The sequence below is a fragment of the Martes martes genome, assembly GCF_963455335.1.
Source record: "Martes martes genome assembly, chromosome: 1".
NCBI lineage: Eukaryota > Metazoa > Chordata > Mammalia > Carnivora > Mustelidae > Martes > Martes martes.
Genome location: NC_137888.1, coordinates 217,338,877 through 217,354,334, shown reverse-complemented (window position 1 = coordinate 217,354,334; position 15,458 = coordinate 217,338,877). Strand labels below are relative to the sequence as shown.

The window sequence follows — 15,458 nt, the reverse complement described above, 5'->3', positions numbered from 1 at the left end:
GGCGGCGGCCGCGCCGGGATCCCCGGATGCGGAGCCGCGCGCTCATTGGCCGCCGCGCCCAGGAAGGCGGGGCCTCCGGGCGGGGCCGGGGCGGGGCCGGGGCGGGGCCGGGGGGCGCGTAGTAGGTGCGCGGAGCTGGCGGTGCGGGGCGCGCGGAGCGGGCGCGCGGACGGGGCTGCCCGGGGGCGCGGGCGGGCGGGCCCGGGGGCGCGGGCGGGCGGGCGCGGGTCTACCCGGCGGCGGCGGCGGCGGCGGCGGCGGCTGCGGGGCCGGCGGGCGCGGGCCCCGGACGGCCACACCTGCACGGGGAGCCCCGGCTTGGGGACGCAGGGCCGCCGGGCGCAAGTGCTGGAGCCGGGGTGGCAGGCGGGGAGCTTCTGGAACTTTCCGCACTTTTGCCCCAGCGAGGACCCGTCTCCTGGGAGGCTGGCGAAAATGCGCCTGAGCACGGGCTTGGAGGGGTGGCCGCCCGGGGCTCGGGGTAGGTCCCGCGGCCGGGGGGCATCGGAACCCGGGCCATCTGGCTCGGAAGTCCCTTGTCTCCAGTGTATCGGCGAGAGTCGAACCGGTGCCGGGCACTGGGGGAGACTTTGCACGTGACCGCGCTCACATTTTAAATTTCGTGAAACGCTTGGCGCGTCTCAGATTTCAGACTGACCAGGCCTGTGAGCATCAGGGCACAAGGTGTCCGGAGAGGGTCGCAAGGGTTGCAAAGAAAGCAAGAGAGGACGCAGGGAGGCCAGGGGGGAGGCCATCCGCCCGCAGAGAGGTCAGCTGCTGACGAGGGTGGAGGGGGGACGGGACCGGAGGTGGACAGTCTGGGAAGGTGGACCCCTGATGCAGTGAAGGTGGACGGGCTGAGAGCCCAGGTCCCGCGTGTCTGACTGGCGCAAATGAGTGGATGGTGGTTCCTACCAAGACTGGGGAGCTGGGAGCTCTGGAGCCTGGTCCTTCTCCCCCCCCCCACCCCAAACTATCGCCGGTGGAGCACTGAGATGTTGAGCCCCATCAGGCCGGATGCGGGGTGTGAGCATTATCCCAGCCTCTGAGAATCCTCTGCTCAGGAGGGAGAACCGCCCTTGACAGTTCTGCCCTTGATGGTAACACGGGTCAGTGAGCTCCCTACTGCTTCTGTTGGAGCGTCCTCACTGACCACACAGCAGAGGGTCTCCACTCATTCAGTCAATCGATGAACAAAGCATCTGTCCCCTTCAGCCCTCAACTAGGTGCTGGGTTGCTGGGGTCCAGCGAGGCAGGGAGGTGACCAAAAGATACAATGAGAGGGGGTGCCTGTGTTGTAACACATGGCAGAAACTCGGGAAAAGGGTTTGACTCAGCCTGGGCTAACCAGAGAAGACTTCTTGGAGAGGGCTTTGATGAGACTCGTCAGAGAGATGTGAAGGGGGAGGGCAGGTGCCCTGATGAAGAGAAGGACCTTCTTAAGGTCTGAAAGTCTCGCTCCACAGACTGTTAGTTACAGTGTAGAAATGAGACATCGACCCAGTGAGAAAAGACGAGCATCGTAGTGAGGGGCAGATGGACACCATGTCCCTCCCAACGAGATGCCCTGAGAAGGACACTACATCCCTTAATCTGGCCAGGAATGCACAGCCTGTATCTATATTTGAGAAAACTGCAGACAAACCCCAAATCAGGAACAAAGAAGGACTGTATTCTTCAGAAATATTAATGCTGTTAAAAAACAGCCTTTCAGACAAGACAGCTCCCAGATCTAGCAGTGCAGAGGGAGAGGCTATAAAGAGCATTACGGGGTCAGTTGACAAAACTGGAATCCAGGGCCACCTAGGGGCTCGGTTGGTTGAAGCTCTGCCTTCAGCTCAGGGTCCTGGGGTCGAGCCCCGCATCGGGCTCTTTGCTTGGTGGGGAGCCTGCTTCTCCCTCTCCCTCTGCCTGTCTCTCCCCCTGCTTGGGTGCTCTCTCTCTCCGTCAAATAAATAAATAACATCTTTAAAAAGTTAAATTTTAAAAACGGATTCAGATGTGGATTAGATAAATGTATTATATCCATGTCAAGTTTACTGAAGTTGATGACTGGCCTGTGGTTCTGTAAAAGACTTACACTGATATATTTAGGGGTTGATACAGACTGAATGTGTCCCCCCAGAATTCGTGTATTGAAATCTCGTCCCCTGTGTGACCATATCTGGCAGTGGGACCTTCAGGAGGTCACGAGGTGAAACCCACAGGAGTGGGACATGCGACCTTGGAACAGAGACCGCAGGCAGCGCGTGTGCCCCTCTGCCCACGAACAGGCCGCGAAAAAGACAGCCAAGTTCTCGCCAGACACCAAGTGTGCAAGCACTTTGATCTGGGGCTTCCTGGCCTCTGGAATCGTGAAAAGTACATTTCTGTTGTTTATAAGCCACCTGGCCCCGGGGCACTTTCCACAGTGTGTCCCAAAGAAAAGTGTAATCTGTGCACAAAACACACGGGTGGAAAGCGGAGGGTAAAGCCAATGGGGTGAAATGTTCACTCCGAACCTGGGAAAGGGCGTGTGAGCTTTCTTTCTCCTGTAAACCAGAATAGGCTTCAAAATAAAAAGTAAAAGAAATAAAGCTAAGACCCTAAAAAGCAGTGTCCTCGGCCGAGTCTTAAAGGAGGGGAGAGAGGCTGGGAGGGCACCCCGGGCAGCGGGGACAGCAAAGGCAGGGGCCTGCGGGCCTGAGGGGTGTGGGCGCCTGGGCCCGTGCAGCCTCTCTTGGGTCTCATCTGCCCACGTCTGATGGGGAGTGTGCAGCGCCCCGAGTCTGACGGGGCCCCTGAGGGCCTGGGTTCTGGGCCACCGGCCACCCCACCAGCGCAGCCTCCGACGCCAGCAAGCCTGCCCACGCTGCGGTTTTAAGACTTCCGAGCCCAGAACTGTGAGAGAATCAGTGTGAGAGGTCCTCTGCACCAGCAACCAGCCATGGGAGGCTCGGATGACGCTGTCTTTCCCAACCTCTTTGAGCTTCAGTGTCCCCCTCTGTAAAGTGGGCGCGGTTACGGACTCCTCACTGGCTCACTGCAAAGACCAAGAACTCATGCAATAGGCATCAGCTGGTTTTATTACGGAGGTCACTCGGCTTGAGGTGCAGGAGACACCCAGGATGTCTTTGGAGAAGCAAATATGGGCACAGGAGATCCAGAAGGAAAGTTCTGGAGTCGAGGGAGGCAGAAGTCGGGCATCTGAGGGGTGGGAGAGGCCCGGAGACAGCGGTACGGAACGTAGCAGGCCCGCACACACCACAGGTCTGACGCGAACATCATTATTGTCGTCCTCCACTTGGCCGTCCAGCCCGCCCTCCCGCCTTCAGGCCAAGACACTCAGAGCCGACTACACACGGGGTTACAATGCACTTGGGTGTTTACTGGGAATGGGGTCTCAGAGGCCAGGTCTGGGTCGCTCACACTTTCTTGGTGATGCTCTTGGGAGTGGCGAGCTCATACAGGCGAGGGGATGCCCGAGCCGCCAGGGACGCCGGGGAAATGTAATAGGGGTCATAGCCCTCGTTGAGGTCCTTGCGCACTTTGGGCTTGGCCAGGGAGATGATCCGGGGACTGGCCACTGCTTTCTTGGTGCCGTCCAGCACCTCCCAGCGCGGATCTCGGTCAGGAACACACTGGTCGGACTGGGCCTTGGGTGCTGGAGAGGGCAAGAGAGCGGGAAACCGCGTCAGGCGCTGGGGCCTCAGACGTGTGTCTACCCAGGCCTATGGAGGTCAAAGCTCCCAGGTCCAGTGGGCTGCCACTGGCGGGAGGATGGAGATACACACAGGGTCCCCCACACGTGGGAGTGTCCCCGGCCGCGGACAAGAGCGAGGCCACACGCGGCCCTAGGGACAGACCCCAAGCCCACGGTGCTCAGGGAGGGAACCAGACACAGGAGGCCACACAGGGTGTGAGTCCACACATCTGTGACATGCCCAGAACAGGCTCCTCTGTGGATGGGAAGGGGGCTCGTGGGGGCGGGGCTGGGGAGGGGGAGACGAGGAGTGATGACAATGTAGAACGGAGGTGGGGTTTCTTTTCAGTGGGATGAAAACTCTAAAACTGATGGTGGTGATGGGAGCACAGCCCCGTGAATGGAGTGAGAACCACCACACTGTGGACTTCATTCTCTTACTGTCATGTACTGTACACTTTAAAGGGGTGAATTGTAAACAAAAAGCTCTTTCCAATGGCCACAGGTCCCAGACAGGGGGACGCTGAGGGGTCAGTCCGTGGCCAAGGGCCTGATCCACCCCTCCCCTCCTCCCCTCCCTGCTCAAAAGCTACAGCGGGGAGGGGGCGAGCGGACGGGTGTGGGAGGCACATCCTCTCCTGGGCTGGGACCACTGGGCAGCTCCCAGGCCGGGGCCCCTCTGGGACTCGGTGCCCACTTCTTGGTTGAGGCTGTCCTGGCTCCTATGGGCCCTAGCTTTCCGTACCGGGTGGCGTGTCTCCCACCAGCCATGTGTGATGAGAGTACCTGATATGGGCTGGAGTTTTATTTGATTCAATTTTAATGAAATTGATTAACTCATTCAGATCTACCGATTGATTGGTTTTAATGTCATTGAAATAGCCACACAGGCCCAGTGGCTACTGCTGGGGACTGACCACTCTCGGGAACAGAGGCCTGTGGCTCAGCCAGGCTCCCTCTTCTCACTGTTGGCACCCCCAGGCCGTTTATGCTGGTCTGCCCCTCCTCTGCTACCCCCACAATCCCCTAAGCAGCACGTGGCCTGTCTGGGGACTAGAAGAGGGTCAGACACCAGTGGTCACTCCCTTAGCCTTCCGGCTCTGGGAGCTTCAGGACCCTGGGGATGGAGGGAGGCTACAGTCTTCTTTCCAAGCCCCCTTTGTCCAGAGCCTCTGTGCAGACGGAAAAGGCTGACCCCCTTCTCAGCAGGTAAGCCCTCAGTGGAGAGACCCCAGAGCAAGGGACACAGGGTCCCTCTCACCAGGCAGGCACCCGCCTACGCAGGGCCTGGGGGAGGAAGCCATCAGGGATGGACAGAGATGTGAGGTGACGTGCCAAAGAGAAGGGGCCAAGCGGGAGGGTGGCCCCTGGGCCAGGAAGACCACGCCCAAACTCCCGACTTCTTTGACTTGCTCCGAGAATTCAGGAGCACTCCCACCATCATGACATCTGGCTTTAAACCTCTGCCAATGACAGGACGCCTGTGGCCACAGTCCATTAAGCATCCGACTCTTGGTTTAGGCTTGGGCCGTGATCGCAGGGTCCTGAGACCGAGCCCGGTGTCGGGCTCCACGCTCAGAGTGGAGTCTGTCTGCGATTCTCTCTTTCTCAACTAGATTAATTTAAAAAAAACACTGTGCCAATAACGACTTAACAGCGGGGTGGTGACAGTCCCCGACCACCCAGCACACTGTGGATACACGCCGAGCGGCGAGCACCGTGGACGCTTCCCACGCCCGCACAGCCTCATGTGGGCTGTCTCTCCTGAAAGCGGTGGTCACGGCCACGGGGGGCACAAGACTACTGTGTGAGGGAGACCACCTCACAGCGCCCTGACAAGCATGGTCTACACGTGTCTAGGTACGTGTGCATCTGGGGCACGGAGGCACGCATGCATGTGTGTCCGATGTGTGAGTGTGAGAGGGACATGACGGCCCGATGCAGACGCACACGTGTGCTCCTTGCTTTCTTCCACTCAACGCTTCATCAAGGAAGGTCAGGGAGACAGGTAAGCGAGCAAACAAACCAAAGACCCCATAAGCACAGTTGAAAAAAGAGGGACACCGGGAAGAGGTTATTTTGCACTGTGCCCGACGAAGGGCCTCCGACACTTGGGGCCTGGCACATCTCTCACACTCACACACACACACGAGAAGCAGACCCAGAAATGCATCACTGTAGGCCACGTTAGCAGGGGACAGGTGCCCTGAGGAAGGAGCAGGAACAGTGATGGGGCTCACAGGTGCCCCGAGGTGGGCGAAGGCTGTGGAGTGAAATAGGGCACGAAGGGGCCTCACCAAGGGGGCAGAGGACGGAGCCGGTGTCTGGGGAGTGCATGCCAGGCCATGGGAAGGGCTGCTGGGGAGGCCCAAGCAGAAGAGAGGCAGGTCCAGGTGGCCAGGGCACAAACCACCTGGTCCCAGGGGCCACGTGAGAGACGCAGGAGCCCGGGGTGGGGCGGGTAGTCACGAGCAGAGGAGGGGGAATCGGGGCTGTGCCCAGCAGGACGCCTCTGATGGCCCCACGGGGACAGGTGAAGGTGGTGCCGGGATCAGGGCAGAGGTCACAGCTCTGGTCCAGGGACAGATGATGGGCCCCAGGGGACTGCGGGGGGAGGGACTTGGGGCAGCGGCAGGTGCACTCCAAAGGCACAGGCCACAGGGGTCCCTCATAAGGACTGGGGAGTGTCGGGAAGGGTGGGTGCAGGCACACAGACCCAGGGCCCCAGGACTTGGCGGATCTGTGTACACACGGTGTGTGCCTGCCCAGAAGGGAACACACCCAGCTGCATGGTCTCTGGGCCAGACCCCTCTTCCCATGCCCTTCCCTGCTGCCCAAGTCTCTACAGCCGGTGCATTACTTTCATCACGGTCTCGTTCGTTTTAAAGGAAGGGGAAGAAGCAGGTCAATGCCGCGTACAGGCTGCCCTCTTAGGTCCCTCTCAGGACCTCTTGGCTCAGCCCCCGGGGCTGCAGCCTGGCCCGCACCCCACCTTGCTCTCCCGCACCCAAGTGCCCTAGCCAGGAGATGCACTCGCACCACTCCCCTCTCAGCTCTGCTCCCCAGGAACAGCCTCCTTGGCTCCAGGTCTTTCAGCTGTATCCTAGCCTGCGACCCGTGGCCAGTGGGGAAGGACACAAGAGCCTACTGAGGACCCATACCCCCACGGAACTACTTACTGGCCAAGTGAAGGAGGCGATTGTAATCTGACACGTGCGGCTTGGGTTTGGGCATGGGGTCCCACTCTTCCAACAAGGTGGCTGGGGACCTGGGCTCTGCCAGCCGTAGGATCCTCGGGCTGGGGATGGCCATCTGGGCTGCCCTGGAGACCTGGGACACCTGGAAACAATTACAGGGAAAGAGTACTACCGTCCATGATCCCTCATAGGCCCCTGGATCAGAAAGACCCCATAAGCAACAGTAAGAGACACAGGACTCACTGCGAAGAAGTTAGTTTGCTATGGGTTCAGCAAAGGATTAATAGCTATCATATATAAAGAGTTCTTCTAAATCAACAACCCAAAAACCATAGGAGAGTAAACCTAAAGGATCAATAATCCTCTGTTGACCAGGGAAACATAAATTAAAATGACAAAATATCACTCCATGCCAAGAAATCTGGCAAAAATGGAAAAGTCTGAAAAAATGATCAAGCCCCGGCAAGAGCATGGGAGGAGAGACAATCCTCCTGCATGGCAGGTAGGAGAGTAAATTAGTACAAACACATTGGAAAGCACCTGTCCTCAAGCTGGACATGTGGACACTTGAAGACCACCATATAGAGAAGCCCCCGGCCCTGAAGCAGAAGGAAATGACAGCAGTGACAGTCACTGTCACTTGACTATCGTGGCAAAGGCTTGGACGCAGCCAAGCTGTCTGTCAGGCAGGGACTAAGGAGACCAGTCACAGCATACTCGTCGGGTGGGATGCAATCCAGTCGGGAAAATACTGTTTCTCCAGGTATCACATGCAGCGCTGGGAACTCGGATACTGAGGGGAAACAAGAGCGTGAACGTGCCACGGGTGTGTAGTAAGGACACAAAATGCCACGGTTGTAGTTGGTGGCTCTAGGTACTAATGAAGCTTGAAATGACGGCAATGCGGCCAAGCTGCTCAAGACGGGGAGGGGAGCCCTCATGACATTTCACTGAGAAACGCGACCCACTTGCTCCATGGATGGCTGCTTCCCGTTTTCTGGAGAACCCAGGCACTGCCCAGATTGTCTGCTTTGAAGCTTGTGCCAAAGGCAGCACGTAGACAGAGCTCTGTTAGCCGCCTGCCAACCATCGCCTCCCCACCCCAGAAAAGTGCACCCAAGACCCACTCTTCCCTGGCCGCCCCCTCTTTAGCCTGGGTCCTGCCCACCTTCTTTCCCTGACCCGCCTGCCCTCCACGGGTGCCCGCAGGCCGCCTGCAGATGAATCGGAGCGGGCAGAGTCACGTGCTGAACGTCTGGGGCTGTGACGAGGGGAGGATGAGGGGCCATTCCTGATGCTTCCGGAGAGGGAAGGAGGGAGCCAGGCTGGATGTTGCAATGCTTTATTCCTTAAAGAGGAGGAGCCCGTCTGCATCCCCGTGGAGAGGCTGGGGGAGGTCCAGTGCCATGACTGGTGCCGGTGTATTTGCAACGTTTCCGGTCGTAAGAACTCTGCACAGCCGTTTTAGCGGGAGGCTTCTTGGAAGCAGGGCTTGGCTGAAATGACCTCCAGGGGTCAGTCTGAAATTTGAGTCCCTTTCCTCTAAAAATTGTCTTCCCTAAAAACCACAGGTGCTCCTCTTATCAAAGACATCTTGGTGTCTATGATGTCACGTTCCACTCAGCCCCGCATTTCCTCCTTCCTTCTCCTCTCTCCTCCTCCTTTCTCTCCCCACCACGGACCAGCTCAGCCTTGACCCCTGGGGTGGACGTGAGCCTGACGTCAGTCCCGCCTGGAGGGATGGGCGGGCAGGTAAGCATTCACCTGTCCATGCCTTCGGCTAATAACTGATAGCCACTCTGTGCTTCGCACAGGGTAGGATAAGCTCAGGAATATTGCCACAGAGCAAGAAAGATGCGGTCCCCGTCCTCCGGCTGCTCCCAGTCTGGTGGGAGAATCGACTGTCCATCCAGAAACTGGGCTAGGGGCTGGGAAAGGGCAAAGGAGGAGGATTTGGGAGACGAGATGGGGCCCCACCAGCCTGGCTGGGAGTGGGAGGGTCGGGCAAGGGAAGGAGGGTTCTTGAGTGCAAAGGGGCTAGACAGAGAGGGGAGAAGCATTCCAGGTGGCGGGCCCTGCGTGGGCAAAGGCCTGGAGGCTCATCGAGGGTCCCACGTGTAGCCCAGCAAAGCAGGTAGGTGGAGGAGGAGAGGTCAGGAAGAGCCTTCCGTTCTCGGCTTGGGAATCTGGACTTTCCCAGAGACTGGGAACCATGGAAGGTTTTCGCGCACAGAAGGGAGCAGGCAACAGGGCAGGCTTGAACTGGCAAAGGCCAGGCAGGCAGCCCAGGACACAGCAGGTGCCTCCCCAGTAAAAGGCGGGACAGGTCGAGGACAGCGCCCTCGTTTGAATCCCGGCTCAACCAAACTGGCTATAGAAGGCTTTTGGGGAGACAATTGGGGAAAGTGAGCACCGGCTCGGTATTTGGGTATTAAAGTGTTCTTGTTACAGGTTTTGGTGTGATTGCTGATATTATGGATGTCAGTTAAAAATGCATCCTGAAGGAGTTAGAAGAGAAACGGTGTGGTGTCTGGATTGGCTTTTAAAAACTTTTGAAGTGGGGCTTCTGGGAAACAGCCATGCCATCAACGTATTTAGTGCAGATTAAAACCACAATGAGATGCCCGCTTCACAGCAGCCTTATTCGTACGATCCAAAACCTGGAAACAACTCAAGCGTCCTTCGGGGGCTGAGCGGTCCCCCCGTGACCCAGCAGTGCCCCAAAGGCATGGCTGCTGAGACGCTCGAGAATCTGACCCTTCTCATGGCACTCAGGAAACGGGAACACGTGGGAACGGGGACCGGACACAGTTGCCTCGAGCCTGGGCGGGGAGCTCTGAAATGGGCAGGGAAGGGGGGCTCCCTGAGCGGCTCCAAGGCGGTGTGGAGAGGAAATCCAGCTCCATCCCCAGCAGACAGACCCCCTGACTCCCGCTCGCTCGAAGAGCCGCGATGCGTCCACGGCCCCGGAGTCTGTGCCCTCCGACGCCACCCCCAGGGGAGCAGAGGCCAGCAAGGCACCTACCTCAGACATGTTTATGCTCCAAATGTTATTCCGGATCCTCGGGGCGGCCAGTTCCCTCAGGCGACTGGAGGCGTGGTGTTCCAGGGAAGACCGGGGAACAGGCCAGGTGGGGGTGATCCTAGGGGACAGCCACAGTTGACATGGCAGCTCAGCCGGGGTGTGGCTGTCTCCCACCTATGTTGCGTCCTCTCAGCCCGTCTCGGAGTCCAGGGATAAGAGACACCTGGGAGGGTGGAGTGTTTTGAAAACACCTCCAGGAAGGGATTCAGGTAAGAGTCCCTAAAAGAGAGCCCCTCAAGGACAGAGCTACCCTCTCCCAAGGTCGTCCCAGCTCAGGGTGCAAAGGCTATCTTCCTGTTCAGTGCTTCCCTGTCCCCCTCTGTGGTGACAGTGGCTCCCAGGGCTCGTCCACACCCCTTTGGGACTGGGGTCAGGATTGGACGTAAGGGATAAGAGGGTGCGTGCCCGCGTCTCCTGAAAGCAGATGCCATGTCTCCCTCTGCCCACGAAAGAAAGCCACGTTTCATTGATCTGAGGCAGACGGTTCCTAGTTTCACAACTCTGAGGCTGGAACGCAGCTTATAAATGCTGTCAGCCGAACGTCAGAGGTCCTATGGCCGCCCTCGCCTGTGTACACTCTGGGGTGCGTGTTGGCACTGAAACGGCCTCAGCTGAATCCGATGCATTCTTGGGTCCACAGACATCAGTCTGACCGCAGTTCCTGTCTACAGACATCAGTCTGACAGCAGCTCCCAGATCTACAGACATCAGACTGATGGAGATTCCTGGATCTACGGACATAAGTCTGACTGCACTTCTCAGGCCTACAGATGTCAGTCTGACAGCAGTTCCTGTCCACGGACGTCAGTCTGACAGCAGTCCCTGGACCTACGGACGTCAGTCTGAATGCAGTCCCTGGACCTATGGACGTCACTTTGACAGCAGCTCCTGGACCTACAGACATCAGACTGACGGCAGATCCCGGATCTACGGATGTCGGTCTGACGGCAGCTCCTGGATCTAGGGACGTCAGTCTGACGGCAGTCCCCGGACCTGGGGACATCAGTCTGACGGCAGCTCCCAAATCTGCGGATGTCAGTCTGACAGCAGTTCCTGGACGTACGGACGTTAAGTCTGAATGCGGTTCCTGGACGTACGGACGCAGTCTCACTGCAGTTTAAGTCACCTTCAGGTTGCACAATGATTCAAGAATGAAAGGAAACGTTGCCGTCCCAAAGACAGGCGAGGAAAACAGTGTGAGGGAACTTGTCAGCGTCTGAGTCAAGACATGATTCGAAACACTCAGACACAGTTTAGCTAACCTATCTTGGTTATTATTTTCCCTTTTATATGCATAAAAGTAGGTAATTAAAATCTGTGTCTAAATAACTCTATAGATCACTTTCTACAAGCAGGAAAGTTCCAAGGAATAAGAAGGTATGGTGTTAAAAGTTGTACATAAAATAAGGTCTTAGGATTGCTAGCTTTTTAGGGCCAACAAAATCCAGAATGGTGGTCAGTAACATTTACTGAGCACCTACTAGGTCCGGCACTGTGCTAAGTTCCCTCTGAGTGTGACCTCCACCTCCACACACCCCGCAGGGGGAGCTGGAGCTCGCAGGGCCAAGGGCCTGCCCAAGGCATCCGGTTGGCGAGTAGCCCAGCCCAGCTGGAGGTCAGCTCATCGACTCCCGGGGCCTGGACGCTCCCCAGGCCACCCTCTGTCAAGGGACAGCAAGGAGAGGTTTTCTGCCAGCTCCGCCTTCAGAGTGCCTGCCCAGGACTCCTTTCTTTACCTGTTGTTGTTGTAATACTCCGAGTAGAACCTTTTAGGTCGAGCCAGTTCCTCCACTCGGCGGGACACCTCTACGCGAAACAGGAAACAGCCCCGGCTGAAAAACCTGCCCACCAAAGGGGTTTCCTTCTGCCTTAATTCAGGGTTCCACTAACTAGAGTGAGAGCCCCAGTGTGAGGCACTGAGGGCCTAGAGCATTGGGCACCTGTTACCTTACAGAGAAGTGACTTTCGCTCTCCCCACTCTGGGGACAGTGGTCTCAGGGGCCTCAAGTCCCTTACTCAGGGCACACAGGGGGGAGCAGCCGGCCTGGAACGGGATCCCAGGCCCATCAGTTCCTCAAGAGAGCTCAGTGTGGCTCCAAGAACCCACTGGTTGGGAAAGCGGATTTTGGCCTGCAGTTAGTACACACCTAGGGTGGACAGGGGCTTAGAGTCTGCTCGGAGGAAGGTCTAAAACCCCCACAAGAAAACCTGTCCTATTACTTCTCTCCAGGAAGAGATTTATTGAAATGTCTTATTTGAAGGAATCCACTGCTCTCAAAAAGGGTAGAAACCATTGCAGAAGGGAAGGCAAAGAGTCATTTAATAAATAATAAATAATAAAATACTAACCCCCATCTTGGCTGTAGTGCTAATTGGGATTTTCCCAGGAGAGTGTGTCCCACAACCCTCACCCCAGGACAAGCATCTTGCATTTCTGGCTCCTCAGGAGACAGGGGCCAGAGATAAGCTATCTGGGAGATGGGGTTTGGGGCAGCAGCAATACGGAATCCTGGTGAGGTTAGGGCTAGGGGAGACCCCAGCTTGCTCTCCTCGGTTGGATCTGGGCACAGATCGGAGTGGAACGGGGGTCACCCAGCACCAGAGCTGGGACAAGGGCCACCTCCGGCCCACCCCTGAGCTAGGTGACCCCTTGATGGAGAAATGGGGGTGGTGGGTGGGCACCACCTACCCGGCACTGTGATGGTGAGGGTGGTGTCTTCGAGAAACCTCTCTGTCCAGTACACAGAAGGCCTGGAACACACCAAGGAGTGGCTCAGGGTCAAGGGAGCCGGGGCACAGGCTTCCTGTGCCCTGCTCTGAAACAGAGCTCAGGGCACCGTACAAACACAGACATACTCAGGAGGGAGACAGTAAGGCAGGGGCAGGGTAGCTGAGGAAGGAGGAAGGAGAGACATGTTGAGAGAACATGGAGAGGGGTAGGTCAGAGAGGCGTGTGGGGAAACGTAGACGATTTTGAGCAGGGCTGAGGTTCAGAGAAGGGGGAGCTGGGGAAAAAAGGCACAGCTAAGAGCAGGACCCAGGGTCCTATCACGGGAGCAGACCCACTTCTCAGCTGGGTGGGCGGATGGCCAGAGCACCAGGGTGGAGCTGGGAATGCGCCTCAAGGTGAGGAGGTCCCCTGTCAGAGGGCCCTTTCTCCCAGTCCTTGGCCCTGGTGAGGAGGAGGGATCCCCTGGGGCGCGCCCCCACCGTGGCAGGAGATGGAGGGGCCCCCTGGGACTTACCAGTAGACACAAAACTGCAAGTTCCTCCGGCACGGGGACACCCAGGCATAGCCCTTACAGCAGCACCCCGTCCTGCGATGAGACAGGCCCGAGCCCCTGACTTTGCCCTGTGGCCCCGTTTGCTCAAAGGCCTCACTGACTTTCACCGGCGCCCAGAAGCCACCCCAGGCCCGCCTCTGCAACCCTGACTTCTCGCCTCCCTCTGTAGCTGTCCCCAGCTCATAGTGTGGGTGACAGATGGGACAAGGGAGCCGAGCAGTGGGGGGGCGGGGGACACGGACAGACCCCCAGGGGCTGCCCTCCTCCCCGTGGGCCCCGCCCCAGCCTCCAGCGACGCCACCCACAAGCCTCACCTGTCTTTCAAGACTTGCCAGTTAGTCTTGGGCTTTGCCAGCTCCAAGAGCCTCCTCTTCTTCCTCCCTCCGACGGGGGAGACGCTGGGGAACCTCTGGGAGACGGACAGCCGGCTTTGGGAGAGGTGGGTGGGGAGTGGGTCAGGGCCTGCCCGGTGGAAAGGGACCTCTCCGGGGCGCCGTCTGGCATGGCGGACCCCCGAGTGGAAGTCCCAGCTCTGAACCAGATGGTCACCACTGTGTGGCCTCTGCAAAGATGGGGAGACCTGCTCCCCACACACCAAGTACTGCAGATGGCTAAAGCCGACTCAATCTCACGAGCAGGTGTTAAGTGTCAACTGTGTGCCAGAGCCTGGGGTTGACACACCTGCCGGCTCCCTCGCAGGTTCCCTCCGCCGCCACTGCCCAGGCCCCTCTCGCTGGCCGGTGCTTTTTCCCCAACAGCGGACGGTGCTGGCCACCACCCACCACACTGATCATGCGTGCGTGTGTGTGTGAGCGCGCGTGTGTGAGACACAGGTTCCGTGGGGGGGGGGGGGGTGTTCCTCTGCAGTGTGGGGGGAGGGGCCAAGGGGGAAAGGCTCTTCCGCCGGAACTGACCAAGCGAACCCCGAGGGTGGACGCAGTGTGGGGTGGGCGGGACAGACGCGGCTGCAGCGGAGGAACCCAGGTCAGGGGCCCGCAGGGGAGTGAGAGCACCTGCTTCCCCAGGACTCCTCGGTTACCCCCAGACCCATCAACCATCACCGGTACCCTCCAGGCCCGGGGCCTGTCGGCCAGGCCACCTCAGACACTTGGGGGAATCTGAGGGACTTAGGATTGTTTTGGCTTTGAGTTGGAAGTTTCTCCCCATTTCTCTTTCTCTCTGACTGAGGGCCTCCGGTCCTGACTTCCCGGCTCTGGCATCTGAACCCTGCCTGCCCAGCTCCCCAAATGGGTGCTTTTGGAAGGTTTCCAGTCCTGACCCCCATGCCCTGGACGGAGCTGAATTTGCCCACTTCTGCCTTAGAGGCCAGCGAGGGGCTGCCCTCTCCTCCTGCACAGCTCACACTCGGGGCACCCCAGTCCCTCACAAGGACACACGGGGCACACACACCTCCGGGGCCATGCTGGGATCGCCGCTCTCCCCCCACTGCCCCCGCCCCAGCTGGGCAGACCCACCTCATCTCAGAGACGCCCTCGTCCACGTCCTTCTCCGGACCCCCGTCCAGCTGCACGAGGGCCACTTTCGGCTTCTGGGGGCTAGGGACTTCTTCCCCAGTCACCTCCTCTGGGAAAGCCTCCTCTTCCTGGTCTTCAAATCTCAGCTTCCCGGCGTCTGTGGCCCGTCGGCTCCCAGACACCGTGTCCTGGGTGCCCGTGCCCAGGACACCATTGTCCTGTCCCCTGTGTGGGCTAGCTTCGGCCTCCGGGCTGTGGTGGTGGAGAAGTGAACTTTGCCTCTGGTCCCCCATGCACTGGGCCCTCTGCCGCCCTACAACCTTGCTCCCCAAACACCCAAGTGTGTCGGTGGTCACCCGGCAACGGGAGAATGGCCGCCCGCATTCCGGCTGCCCACATTCCACTCCCAGCGTGGCCACACGTGCCATCACTCTGACAATACGGCAGGAGCTCGTGGGGGCCACTCACCCACCAGACCTGAGCCCCTTGCTCTGTCTTTTCCTGGCTAATCCAGGACCAGTACCCAATGCCATCCCACACCTGTTCTTGGTAAGACCCCATTAGTGCCCAGGTCAGGGAGCCCGTGCTGGCAACCGGACCTTCCCAGCATTGGGTTAGGAGTGAGACCTGAGGGGGAAGTTGCAGGGGTCTTCTAGCAATGGCTTCCTCGCCCCCAAAGGACCCATGAGGAAGAGTGCTCACCTCTTCTTCCTGACTGTTCCGGGGACTGTCTGT

At 58.6% G+C, this 15,458-nt stretch overlaps 1 protein-coding gene across 1 annotated transcript; it reads right to left on the bottom strand.

Annotated features, from left to right (window-relative positions):
• Window positions 1-3,043: 3,043 nt before the first annotated feature.
• SPMAP2 (sperm microtubule associated protein 2) lies at window positions 3,044-15,151 on the bottom strand (the record flags this gene model as incomplete). Its single annotated transcript, XM_080823614.1, has 8 exons — window positions 3,044-3,643; window positions 6,862-7,021; window positions 9,905-10,022; window positions 11,701-11,770; window positions 12,654-12,715; window positions 13,210-13,427; window positions 13,577-13,676; window positions 14,724-15,151. The coding sequence occupies 8 exons, from the start codon at window positions 15,149-15,151 to the stop codon at window positions 3,405-3,407; spliced, it is 1,395 nt and encodes a 464-aa protein (XP_080679740.1). The 3' UTR covers window positions 3,044-3,404.
• Window positions 15,152-15,458: the final 307 nt, after the last annotated feature.